This window comes from Chaetodon auriga, chromosome 6 (genome assembly GCF_051107435.1).
Source record: "Chaetodon auriga isolate fChaAug3 chromosome 6, fChaAug3.hap1, whole genome shotgun sequence".
NCBI lineage: Eukaryota > Metazoa > Chordata > Actinopteri > Chaetodontiformes > Chaetodontidae > Chaetodon > Chaetodon auriga.
In genome coordinates this window covers 23662877-23676895 of record NC_135079.1, presented here as the reverse complement: position 1 = coordinate 23676895, position 14019 = coordinate 23662877, and the positions used below count along the sequence as shown (strand labels likewise).

The 14019-nt window shown below is 41.0% G+C and overlaps 1 protein-coding gene across 3 annotated transcripts in view; it reads right to left on the bottom strand.

Annotated features, from left to right (window-relative positions):
* The window catches only part of kiaa1549la (KIAA1549-like a), a 102008-nt gene that overhangs the window by 21664 nt on the left and 66325 nt on the right, over nucleotides 1–14019 (bottom strand). For all 3 annotated transcript variants that reach the window (XM_076732932.1, XM_076732933.1, XM_076732934.1), the window contains one exon: nucleotides 9600–9793. In XM_076732932.1, the coding sequence (XP_076589047.1) occupies nucleotides 9600–9793 (194 nt within the window). The remainder of the gene's footprint in view (nucleotides 1–9599; nucleotides 9794–14019) is intronic.

The window sequence follows — 14019 nt, the reverse complement described above, 5'->3', positions numbered from 1 at the left end:
CACGTACACGCAGTCGTGTTTTCATCATTTCTGGGGACATTAAGTAGACTTACATTCATTTCCTGGAGACTTACCCAAACCATAACCATAGCCACTACTTGCCTAACCTTAACCTAACTTACCCTTAACTTAACTTTAACCTTAACTTAACCTTACCCCCAGTCTACACCCTAAAATTGAATGATTTACATTATGGAGACTCTTGTTTTGTCCCTATAAGGAAGGTGAGTCCCATAATGTGACTGTGTAAAACAGATTTATGTCCCCACAACATCAGTAATATATGGCCACACGCACACAGACACACACATGCACACACACACACACACGCACACACAGCCTTGAGGCATGTAAGTCGCAACAGCGACACAACGTGTGACAGGCCCATCTACAGGTGGTGTGATATGCACAGATCAGCAAGACCGGACATTACAGAGCCACAGGCGAGGCTAACACCCTGTCTGTGTGAACACACTGACACACGTTAACACACACACACACACACACACACACACACACACACACACACACACATACACACAGTGCAGCCTGAGCAGCGGTCAATGGTTGGCCGAGCCCCAGTAAAAGTCGTGGTATTAAGCAAAGAGCCTGAGGCATGGAGGAAGAAATACAATGTGTATTCCATGTAAATCTGTGTGGGGAGGCCAGAGAGAGGAACAGCAGAATCAATAATCACACTGCCAGAAAGCAATGTTTGACTCCCTGCCTCTCTTTTTTCTTTGTGCCTCGCTCGCTGGAGCTCTCTGGAGGGTGCAGCGAGCAGAATAAATGCTCTCTGTATGAAACTGTCCTTCCACTTTTCCCGATGGTTAGCATTCAGCCTGCACCTTTCTCTCTCCTCAGACAAGTGAACAATCCGCAGCTGAAATAATTGCTGTTGTTTCTAACAGTTTCACTTCTTTTAGGTTTTCAGCAAGCATCTCAAATGCTGCATCTTGAAGCACAAAGTGCAGATCACCTTTAGTGTCAGGACAATAGCACAGTCTTCAGAACTATTTTTGAGGAAAAATACAAAACTGAACTAAAGTAGCTGTCCGTTGTGTGACTGCACGGAAGAGAAATCCAGTTTTTGTGCACAGCCCTGGCTCTGTAAATGGGAAAAAACAAAGTGGCTCGAACCAAGCCGCACGACACCGTTCCAGCCGTTCAGCCACAGGTGGCGTTCATGGTCATGCCCGGTTTGCTTTGTTTCACCTCTTAAGATACTGCGTGGGGCTCATTTTTTATACTGTTTGGCTCACTGTCCCATGGCCTAATGGTCTCTTTTGCTTTGATTGAAGCATGGAGGATCTATGTCTGTTCCTTTATGGTCACTAGTACACTTTCTTTTGATTGGGGGGGTGGGGGAGTGTCTTTTCTGGAGAAGCAGGATGTTTGGTGGTCAAGGCCGAGTGTGGCATTACTTTCTGCTTCACTTCAATCTCACCAAACTGTTTTTCCTGTCCAGCTATACGTCAGACTCAAATTTGAAAGGCTATGAATCAGATTACTGTTTTATCATGGAATTCACAGGGCCTCAAGCATACAGGCAGTCAGGAGCCCCTCTGCAGGAAGAATACTTTGCATTTACACAGGAGTCACATTATAATGAGGCTGACGTACATAGACTTCAGAATAAATATTGACGTGCTTGCCTCTGTTATACCAAAAAGAGCAAAGGTGTCCTAATTTATACTAATTTGGGAAGGGGAAGATCAGATCTTCCAGAATATCAGCTTTTGATGGGGGTCATTTCAATGCTGTGTGGCTTCACGATATCAATCAAACTGAGGTGACAGATAACAAATATCACTGGCTGTCATAAAATGCACTACACAAATGAGCTAATAGTTATAAGTAACTGATATTTGGTGTATGATGAATCCTTCTACTTGTGAATTTTCTTTTCTTTCTGTCCAGCAGCATGAGACAGTTTCAAGAATTGATAATGTTTTATCAGACACGTCTTAATGAGAAAATGCTCCTTTCATAAAAAGGCTTGATTTGGAGGATCCAGTAGGAATATTCTTTTTATATGACCCGATTCAAATGCAGAATATTATCATATTTACAATGATAGCGGAATATTAGTGTGCAAGAACTTGAGGCTAAACTAAATGAATTTATAAATAGTTTGTCAGTTTAAATGAATGACTCACTCAGCCTCAAGATCAGAAAACCACAGCGCCAGATCCTGTCATCAGGGCAGTCCCTTATCTGCACTTTGATTTTCTTTCTTCGCAGCCCATGACTCAGAAAATATCAGGTCCTTCAGCCAATCAGCATACATGACACACCGCATCGCATGTAGATAGACGATATTTAGATCTTGATCAAAAATCCCTTGATCACTTTTACATCACTTTAAAATCTTTGAGATTTCTGGTAATATCTCATACAGTTTCCCAAAAATTTGCAACAAATTCTTTGGCCAATCTCCAATTTTCCATAATTACTCTCTTGATGGGAAAATTGTTTTCTTTCCATAGTGGAGGTGTCAGGTGATAAAGGTGTCCATACTCTACAAGGCATGTTACGGCAACATGAATTCCAAGATTTACAAATGTCCAATAACCTCCAGGGCACTTCTTTTCTTTTTTCCATCTACAGTTGCGTGCAGTGATGTAAGCTCACACTGTCCCACAGGGCACTGATTTGGAGGTTCATTGCCTTCATTTAATATTTGGTACAAAAGGTAAAAACAATGATAATATGACTGGGAGAGCCATCCCTCACTCACAGAGTCTATTACTTAATGACACTTCTTCTTTGGAGACATTGTCAGCTGGTCTCACAACTGCTAAAAGGATGGTAAGTGGTCACTGAAAACCACAGTCACTGAGGGATTTTGCACACCTGGAGCTCTCCACAGCAGGATTATACAATACTGAAACACAAAATAATATTTGCTGGTCAAAATTACTGGAAAAAAATGTGTATTTTATTATATATATACTTGTGATTAACTGTCTTTTTTCAGCTATGTTTTCATGTATTTGCTTGCTTGCCTTTTTATTATGTATAATATTATACATATATACTATTCCTACATTCTTTGGCTACTTCATATGTACACATATATTTCATGTATAATCTTGGCTATTTCTGTGGATATCATGATGGATGATGGAGGAAATTAGCAGAGTTATCTAACTCCTTTCTGTCTGAATGCTGTTGGTTTATGTGTATAATGGCCATGGGATTCCTGGGTAGCAGAGGGATGGAGCTGGGAGGAATGGGTGGGTTGTATTGGTAGTTTGCTAATGTTTGTTGTGTCTGAATTTTAGGTCACAGTATCCACAGATGAACTTAATATTGAAACTTGGTTGGTGTAACACAGTAATGGATTATGGGCCAGTCAAATCTTGCATTTTTCACTTATTTTTATATATTTATATCTGAGTTACTATGTGAAGATGTATATATAGCAACATATTTAATTAAAAGCATGTGTGTGCACATACTATGTTACTGCAGATGTATATTTCAGTTCATGAGGGAAGGAATTCATTCAAATGTGTAAGTAGTATCATTTATGTATTATAAAGATAAATAAATAAATGTACCATAATCAGAAGCCTGATATTTATGTCTCGTGGACTGCTTTTGGTTGTGTGCATGTGTTTTGCTGTGTATTCATATTTGGTAGCAAGCAGGAAAAGCACAGGTGTAAATACTAAAATGCATGATGGCTGAATCCCATTTAGCTGCTTCAGTTTTAGGGTGCTCATGTACATGCTTTCTCTCCATCACACTGTCATGGCTAACTGGGACACTTGAACAGAATGGAGGCATAGTTAATGTTATTAGTAACACTTTTCCTACTACAAATCAAAACCTCTGCTGTGTCAGTCCCTCACTCATTCACTATGGTAACATTGGTTTCAGCCTCTATGCAATGCACTGCTTTGTATCGTGGGATTGTTAGCAGAAAGTATTCATGCCATGGGCTCTACATTTTTCATTCACTTGCAGGAATTTTGAAGGGCAGAGTATGGTGGATATATTTACACACACAGAGACTTTGGTGAAGTCGTGGAGAGTCAGCCTATTGCACTGTATAGTAGAGAGGGAGTGATTTGTGATACAGCATATGCCTTTAACATTGATTTTGACAACTTAGTACAAGATCTTTTATTCCATTCCCTTCATAGAATGTGTGTCACATACTTTGGATTAGTGTGGATTTTGTTTAAAGTGGCATGTTGGAAGTGTGCACTAAAATCACTTAAATACACATTGAGCTGATATTTTCTGCCATGCAGAGAAGTAGTGTGGCTCTGCAGACGACGCGTGAAATGTCTCATGCAAACAAATGCGGTGCAGACATTCATGTTCCCCACTTGATGAATTCCAATTTTGACGATTTATTTATTACTGCTCTGGCTTCTGTCTGTTTAAATATGTGACCAAACATCTAAAAAATGAAAGATATTCTCATTATCACAGCTCCACCATACCTCAGTACAGAATCAGAAATCATTTCCTACTCACTAAATCGTGCACTATACTGTATCTCCTGTCAGCCATTTTATTTGAGTGTGGAATTTATGCAATGCCATCAAAAAGGTTCCATAGTCGATCATATTGGAAAGTAGCTTCTGCGAAACTGCATTTTGCTACAAACCAAACAAAGCAAAAGCCATTTTATAGATGTGGAAATGACAACCAAACACTTCCACACATGTCTGTGAGGAGTCTTTTTACTCTCTTTACTCCTGATTATAGAGTAAACTACTGACTGAACAATACATAAACAGGACGGTTAATGAGTCAATGAGGTCGGGCACAGACTGAGTTTTGTTTTCTTCACCCTTTCTTCTTCCTCTGCTTTAACGCTCCAAGCCTGTTTGTGCATTTGAAGAGAGAAAACACTTCAGAAATCTTGCACTCTGTTCAGTTACCACTATGAAGTACAAGAATAATTGCATCCTTTGTTGTTGTTTTAGGTGTGAAATCTCCCCTCTTATCCCATTGCACTCCATACTGCACTGGTTAGCGGATGAGATACTGCCTCATTTTCTAATTAGTGTACACCCAGGTGGTGGGATAACCTACGATACCTTCTTTGAAAGATTGCTCCCCATAAGATACATGTGTGCGCATATAGAGGTTGCTAAAGCTGATTATCGCAGTGTGCCACCTCTTTCAGCATTTTACACTGTCATCATTGTTACACCGAATGGCTCCCTCTGGCATGGCTATAGCCTGGGTTATAAATATACATGTGTTTATCATCCTTGAGAAGCAAAGCACAACTAATCCCACCTCCATTCAGTTTTGTTTAGCGGTGTGTGAAGGAACTGTCTTGTGTGTGTGTGTGTGTGTTTCTGAATTTGCATTTCTGTGAGAGGAAGAAGCATGATGCATCTCATTTATGACTTACTAAAGGAAACATGTCACCATGGGCTGTGGGTGGATGTGTGGGTGTAGCTTGTCGTACAGACTGTCTGGGGATGGAAAAGTTTAAAAATTTGTTGTCATAATTCTGTTGTAAATGTTTTCTATGATCATGCCCAGAACAGATTATAACTCATAATCCCAGTGAAGTCTATTTGGAATAAGACTGTTTTGCACATTTTGGTAAATGCATTTAAACTGACAGATGCTTACAAATCATATTCATTGGTCATGCATAAGAAATAGAAGACAATAACAAAGAAGATTAGCGCAGAAAAGACTGAATAGTATAAAAAAAATTAAATGCCGAATTATGACAAATAACATAAAACATGAAGATTAGACGCAGGAATATGGGCCCTAAATTTTGCAATACCCATCATCCAATTCTGTCATATTATATTATGCCAGATATACAAATAAGCATCCAGTAAACCAGCCTAATCTGCAACAGTTTCTCAATGCCTGTGAGGACTAATGACTGCCTGTTTAGCTGAAAGTTTCAGTCATCACAAGGATTTGATTCGCATTTTTGGAAAATCAGAATAGAGGTTTGTTGCTGATGGAGTGCTGGAGTTGTGTCTCTTTCCATGAGCATGCCTGTCCTAAAACACACATTGTGAAAAAGGACAGTACACCGTCTGACACAAAGCTCTAAAACGGCTCTGAAATCCTTCACTCAACTTTGAAATTAAGAAGCAAAAACATTCTGTGTTCTGGTTTTAGGAAGGCACCAACAGCAGGTCAGGGGGACATCAGACTTCTTCCATCTGAAATCAAAGATTTCAAGTTTTTATTTGCACACGACCTAATGGATTTGTAAATCTTTTTTCCTGAAAGTCAGTCAGGGATGCAGAATTTGGCAGCTAGAAAAATCAATAGAGGTCAGACATTAAATATATTGTCTTTGTACTGTGTCAAAAAGGATTAATTAATTATCAATATTGATTTATATGATCCATAATCCATATGATTTCAAACTGGAGGTTGGGTATGGAAGGAGGACCACATCAAGGTCTGAAGTGTCTATCAAAACACAATGAGAAACCTACTGACAAAACAAATGTACCATAATTACTTGGTCATGTTGGCTTTTTTTAATTGAGGTTATGCATGCAAGGGGAGGGGGTCCAGGCAAAAATACAGCTGGTCTGAAATGAAAGCTCTTGACAAAAAATCTGACATCTCTTGGCCATTTTGCATGTTCTTTTAAGATGATCCCTAACTGCAGCTTGGCAGTTTCCACTCAACTGTTAAATTGGGCAAGGTGCCCGGGTCTAACATTATGATCAGGGTCCAGAATTAGCACCCGCCACTTGCCAAATGCTAGTAAAAATCTACATTGGCAAATAAAATCAATGAGGTCAGCCAGCAGAAGCAGGCCTGCTTCACTGCAAACTCTCATCACGACAACACATTAGACTGACTGAGCACGCTTGTGCTGCACTGATTGTGCACACCGGTGGTGGCACGCAACGTTATGACTGTCAGTAATTGTAGATCAGAGTAGATCAACCTAAAATGAAGAGCACGGTGGAAGTGACTGCCTGTGGAATCCTCCAAACAGGTGATTTCTGAGCATTTCAAATGATCACATTCTGTTTTATTTAGGTTTCACGCAGCTTCCCAACTTTTTTGGATCCAGGGTTGTGTGTTTAAAAGAAAATTTACAGAGAACTGGCACTTCACAGACCAGGGGACCAGGAGAGACTGGCTTTTTTATAAATGGAGTAGCAGAGTTTACCGCAGCTCATTTGAATTTTTAATGACGTCGTATCTTATGCTGTTTTATGGGCAGTTGAAAAATATTTTGACTGCTCAGTTTCCATCACTGGCAGATAGACCAGAAGTTCACTTTGGACCCAGATTATGATGTAAAAATGGCACCTGTGCAACATCAGTCAAGCTTTATTCTGTGCTGTGCAACAAAGTTACTGTGGATAAACCTCGCTGAATGTCTGAAAATGAACAGTCTGGGAAATCTGAATCAGAGAAAATCATCAGGTCTCGCTCACGCTACAATCTTGATTAGCTGGATTACTTTGATGCTGAAAGTGATTAATGAGATCACTGTGAGACAAGATCTGAAGTTACAAGGAGTGCCGTTTTTCTACGATTCTAAACTGATTTATGGGTTTATGTTGAAATGACACCACTATAAAAAGCTGCTTCTGCAGATTGTAGCAATTTGTTCTTGATATCTGTGTGTTTCGATTTGACTGATCTCTCAGAAGAAGTGATGTTTTACAAGACAATTACAGCAAAAATTCAGATGCTGTTTGAATCTCTTCAGAAGGAATTATTTATTAATATCTGATCATTCCTTTTCTATTTTTGGACACAGTGAAGCAGCTTTTCCATAGCAGCTCAGTGACTGAGGCCGTTGAAATGGATACCAACAGCTACTAGACAGTGTAATATTCAGAAACACTCCAGTGTCCAGTGGCCAGTCTGTTCTCACATAAGACCATACAGCTCACTCCATCACCTCCAGCAGATGCCTCGTGAGGCTTGGATCATTCAAACTGGTAATGTGCATCATCCGCAGTCATAACCCCTAACTCACAACAGGATCTTATGAACAAAACTGGTTGATAATTTCTGTCTGTTTTTATCCAAAATCTCTGGTGTCAAATCTGCCGTAAAATCTGTTCCAAATGTTGATTACATCCTGAAGGAAAGACACAGTCATTTACATTTATATCCTGCCATAACTGACAGCATCTTTTCGCTCAAAGGGAACATTTCCAGCCCTCTGTGACGTACATGTCAGACCATGGCTCAGATAGGTGTTAGGCTGTAAGCAGAATGATTCATTTTTTTTCCATATGGCACCATTACTTTTCCTGTATGTTTAGCAGCTCACAGCATCGGTTTCATGTATCAGTCTCAGCACTGTTAAAGTCTCTTTTGTCTCCAAACAACTCCTCATTAACATTGGACTTAACTTCAAATCATGTCAATCTGTCAGAGTCTGTGCTGCTTACTGTTGGCTTCTCTCTGGCTTAAGGCTGTGATGCACAAACAAACACTGATGTGTGGTCCTGCTGAAAAGCTCGGGGTTTTGTTGCTGGCTTGTTCACCGACTGAAACAGCTGCTCGAGAACTTTGTCGTTCTGCTTCACAACGCTTCAATTTGGGAACCGTATATTTGATCAGCTCGTGCGTTTTTTTTTAACTCTGATTTGAATGAGCAGACTTTTCCAAAACATCCACATTTGTACTGAATTACATATTATCAGGTCAACAGTGTGATTGAAGTGATCTAATCCATCTGCCTCACTCTCTGACGAGCACCTGTCATTGTGCATTAAAGATGGTTTGTTGTAACACCCAAAGCAAACTGGTGCAAATGCAAATTGGTGTTCTGTATTTGTTTCCAAACCAAAATATGACAAACTATAATTGGGTTTCAAAGCCAGTAACAATGTTTTTCAATTTAAAGCCGCACTAATTAATATTCTTGCTTAACAATGAGTCAAATGGTCATGTCTAACAGAGAAATATGACCTGACTCTGCAGTTCCTCTCAGCTGTATGGTGCATTTTAGCATCTTTGAGTGAACTGTTTTTGTTTTACTTCCACAACTCAACTGTTTTAGTTCAGTTTCATGGCACTCTGATCAAAGCTGTTTCCAGCAGCAGAGGCAGCCACTCTCAGTGAAAAAGCTCTGAAAGCTACTGTACACTACCTGCTCATCACTGAACGGCAGAGTTAGCGACAAAGCTGGTGAACATAGTGGAACATTTCACAGCTAAGGAGCCACATATTTTTCACAGGTGGAGACCAAAACAGAGCTAAAATAAGCATGAATACTTGAATCAACTTTCATCAGGTTGCCAGAACCATGAATGTAAATAGGCAACATTTACATTATAGCCACATAGACTGTATACAGTCTATGATTAGCCTATTAGCCTATTGCTACTGCTACTACTATTATTACCTGTTATTTGTTGTGAAATATGACTAAAGTGCCTCACCCAAATGAATTCAGGTAAAGGCTTTCTTAGAGTATTGATCAACAAAAAATAACCAAAAAACAAATTTCAGGTGAAAGGTGAGAAAGTCACAATGACTTGCTGATTTTAACATGAGGCCAATGTCTTTACCAAATGACTATACTGATCCAAAACTAACAAATGAGAAGACATTTAAGCAAACCTGCCAGCCACCAAATGAGTCAGTAACTGTCTTACCCTCCTTTGTGTATGTCAGCTGACGGAGGCCTCTTGTTGGTGCTCCCATCCTGGTGGACTTTCTTATCCAGTGACAGTGACAGTGGAGCATCTCGTACAGGCAGCCCCAGCACCAGTGTCTCCTTAGTAACGGAGACAGCCTCATCACCTGTTCGGCCCATGTGCTTCTTTGCGTAGTCAAAGCCCTGGACAGGCTGGCAGAGAAAAGATAACACACCAGAGGTCAACAAACCATTAATTTTGATCTGAAGGTCAAAGATACTGCAGCTCGTAGATCAATCCATTCAGGACATTTTAGCTGAGAAGACGCTTCAGTTTTTATATCCATAATTTACTGCAGAACAACTGAGAAGGGGTGTTTCTTGTGTTTGTTTTCAGTTTGCCTGTTGGATTGATGGACCTGCAACTCCATATCTTACAACAAGCAGCAGTTTCCAGGACATAAAGCACATGCAAAGACAACAAAAAGGCCACACAAGATAAAGTAGTCTTCCAGAGTACAGTACAGTTTCTCATCTTTTTCATACCGCAGGCTGGTCAATGTAATTTAAAACCCACAATACTGAGCAATGAGTGATAAAGCAGCCACAAAATATAAAGCACTTACACCATGATGCATGGTTCAAAGGAACAGTACAGCAGACTGTAGCAAATGTTGACAAGAGGCTCAATGTATGAAGTCACAAGTTTAAGTCAAAAGTCAAAGCACACAACATCAGACAGATGCACACAGCGTGGACGTTATTTCCCACGACATTTAGAAAAATCTCTAAATTGCAGTTTCAAAATCTTGATGTTTGTAGGAATTGAAGATGCATCGGGCATAATTTTACATGTAAACAACCCTATTTAATCACAAAGTGGTGATGCAGTTTGAGAAATGTGTCCCCTTTCCCTTCCCTGGTGTCAGGTAGAGTCCAAAGAGACAAAGCAAACAAACTAGTGGCGTAGCTTCGAAGCCCCGAGCAGACGAGTGTTTTGCTGGCAGTGATATTGAAGAGTAAGGACCAAACCTGCATGTAAACTTAACAAAATGACACTTGCAGGTATGTTTTTAAGCTATCTAATTATACTGCAGCTGACCAGTTTTCTTCACACAAAAAAATGAAATACTGAGATACTGAGATATATGTATATTCTTTAAAAAAAAGGTTTCTTACACCCCTTAAAATGAAATCACGTAGTGGGAGCCAGGACCCCCAGGTTGGAAACCAGTGACCTAACTATCACCATCTAACTGTAAACCTGACTAAGCAATGAACACTGGCCAATCAGAGGGACACTGGGCGGGTTTTGTCTGACATTTCTTGTACGACTGGGGTTTCAGAATAATGGGCCATGGGAACGATGGGGAGTCTCCAGCTTTTTAGCCCATGCTGAAGCACTGGACAGTCCCACATAACTGAACAGATGTCAGTGTGTCTTAACATGACACAGTCTCCAGAATACTAAAGAAAAATCTGCAAAGAAGGGCTGCTTCCATTTCAGATAAAGGTAATTGGATGGACCTCCCCCCCCGAACAAGTTTTTATCTGTCTCCAAACACCATGGTTGGTGTAATGAAAAAGTTGAAAAATAAATATATAATAAAGCTTAACAGCACCTTTGAAGTCAGGGATTTTGGCATAAAGAGACAAAGAGAGAAAGGCAGCAGAAGGCGTGTTTTGTTAAGCCTCCAAGGCCTGGACACATACTTTGTAAAACTTAATGCCTTTCAATTTATGGAATAGAGAACAAGAGGAAAAAAAGAGGGAAAGACCCTTTTTAGGTTACACAACAAAGCAGACGAAACCCTGATTTTTTGCCTCCCCTTTTCTATTTTGAGCGGCTCTAAAATGGGACGCCTAACGCATTTGATGATGCATGCTAAATCCTGAGTGCATGTGAGGTTAGTCAGCGTGGGCATCCGGCTGACGGCATTGTTAATAAGACATCACACCACATACACATATGTGCCATCAGCTCACTCCAATACATGTGGCCGCAGCGGTGGACGAGTGTCAGGACATTGATACGTGTTCACATTGTTAGAGAGAAAGAATGGGGATGAACCCTTTCACCATGGCATGAATATATGGACCTGCTGAAGGGATGCATGATGACAGTTGTGACTCTATTGTGTGGAAGATGTATGGAGAGTGCAAACAGTAATTTGCCTATGGCCTCCTAATGTTCGCGGGTTGAGGAGGAGTTAAGCTCTCTGTGTGTGTGTGTCTGTGTGTGTGTGTGTGTGTGTGTGTGTGTGTGTGTGTGTGTGCGTGCGTGTGTGTTTATGACAAGGGAATAAAGGGCAGCAGCCAGGGGAGGAGGGAGGTGGTGAATTAAATGTGCTGCTCCAAACATATCCCTCCACCAGCCTCGTGTGTATGGATTATTGAGGAGTAAAACATTAGATATGGTGTCAGGGCTGTTGAGCTGACGCACACTGCACATGGACAGTGAAAGCTGCGTCATTCAGTGGCTGTCCAGTAAGGGCTGTCATGCATGGAGACGGTATGGATTCTCAGAAATGACAGAGCCAAGGGGTGTAACCTTGAAAAGTGTGCCTGACATTTCACGACTCGTATTTTACTGCACTGGCTCAAGGTCCTTCTCCTTCTCTGTCTGTTCTTTTCACACTCACATATCCTTCTTTCTTATTTATCTCTGCCTGTTCCTCCTTTCTGATCCCCCCTCTGTTTTGCCTGTTTCCACCACTGTCTCTCCCTCTCTCCCACTGTCCCCTGACAGCATGTTGACTTAACAAATGGCCATCTTTCATCTTGCGCGAGTGGCTCAGTTTAATGAAGACTTCGGCAGCAGACAGGGCTTCTGGTATGACGCGAGCCTCTGATCAGTCTGTCAGTGATGGATGGTGGTTTTCTCCATATCCATTTACAGTGACGGAGGAAAAGAGTATGAGAGAAGAGAGAGAAAGGGTCCAACTGTTTCTTTTACTGAAAGATGTCATGTGAAGTGACTGCGAGCACGACCCCGCTGCTCCACCAAATTATCCACTCTTATTTTCCTTGCCTGCACTATCAAACAGAAACTTCTCCTCATGTCTAATTTTAACTCAGAGCAACAGCCAACAGCAGCTTGATGAGGTACAGCAGATGGATGAGATATGCTCTATTCCCCCTGCGGCCATATTGATTTAAATTCAGCTCTAGCAGGGCGAATGGTGGAAGCGCACCACAGAGCTGCATGAAAAAAAAAAAAAAAAACATCCCAAAGAGTTAGTATATCTAAGAAGTGACATAAGACACACAGGGAAGTAGACTGAGGTGCACAACAGCATGGATCTCTGCGGGTTACATGAATTTCTCCTGAGGCAGGTTGAGGCATGATGCAGCAAAATGCAAAACACCTTGAGTCCTTTAAATGGCCAATGCCACTGCATTGTGCTTTCATTGAGCACCTTACAAATGAAAAATGGATTGCTTATACTTTTGCTGATTCCACCTCTATTGTTATCCACACAGGCGCTGGCCATCTGAGGCTTTTGTGCCAATGCAAGATGGCACAGAGGGAGTAAAAGCCATTTTGAAGAATGTTCCGGCTGCTCAGACGACGTGCAGAGTGATGAAGTGAGCCGGACTCTGCAGAATCACTCTTTAATGCTTAAGCACACATGCAGACCTAGTATAAACTACAGTATTGATTAGCAGCTTTAGCCTGTCCAGCATGGTGACTGATGGCTCAGTGGGTTGGGAGCGCACACAGTAGATCAACTTGATGGAGTCTGTTATTCTGCATATGTATGGTTAGTATTTGTATGACTACCAGAACACATGCAAAAGCTATTGAGGTGGCCTTCTGGCATAGACCCCATTTACACCTGACATTACAATGTTACCTGGATCTAGATATTTCATCTAGATAAGGGAAAGGACACATTAACACAAGGTATAAATACATGTAGAATGCATTGTGATCAAATCCACTTGGATCATCCAGACCACATCTGGAGGTTTCTCTGACACTGGAATCTGGACTAGGCAGAGATCACTTTGCGTATGCTGGTGGCTTAGGGGTCTAAGATGTTGACCATGTAATCACAACTTCCCCAGTTTGGGTTCAGCTGGGGTTCTTAGTTCCATTTCATCCCCTCTTTTACTTCATGTCCTGTCATATCTCTCAGCGTTTACTATCTAAAAAAAAGGCCAGTATGGACAGTAGGACCAATTACAGCGACTAGTAACACTTTCAGCAAATACATGGGCACGAGAGTCTTGAATTAAGATAAACCTGAAAAAAATTTAACCTATGCTTTAAAAAAAACTAGATCTGTTTATCTTGTTTGCCGCATTGCCACAAGCTCTTCCCAAACTAAATCCCCGTGTGAAATATTTATCTCATTTGCTCATGCATGCCACTGCTTGGGATTGGATGAGGATAAATACCGCTGTGGATAAGAACAGTGATTGCAGCCTCACGG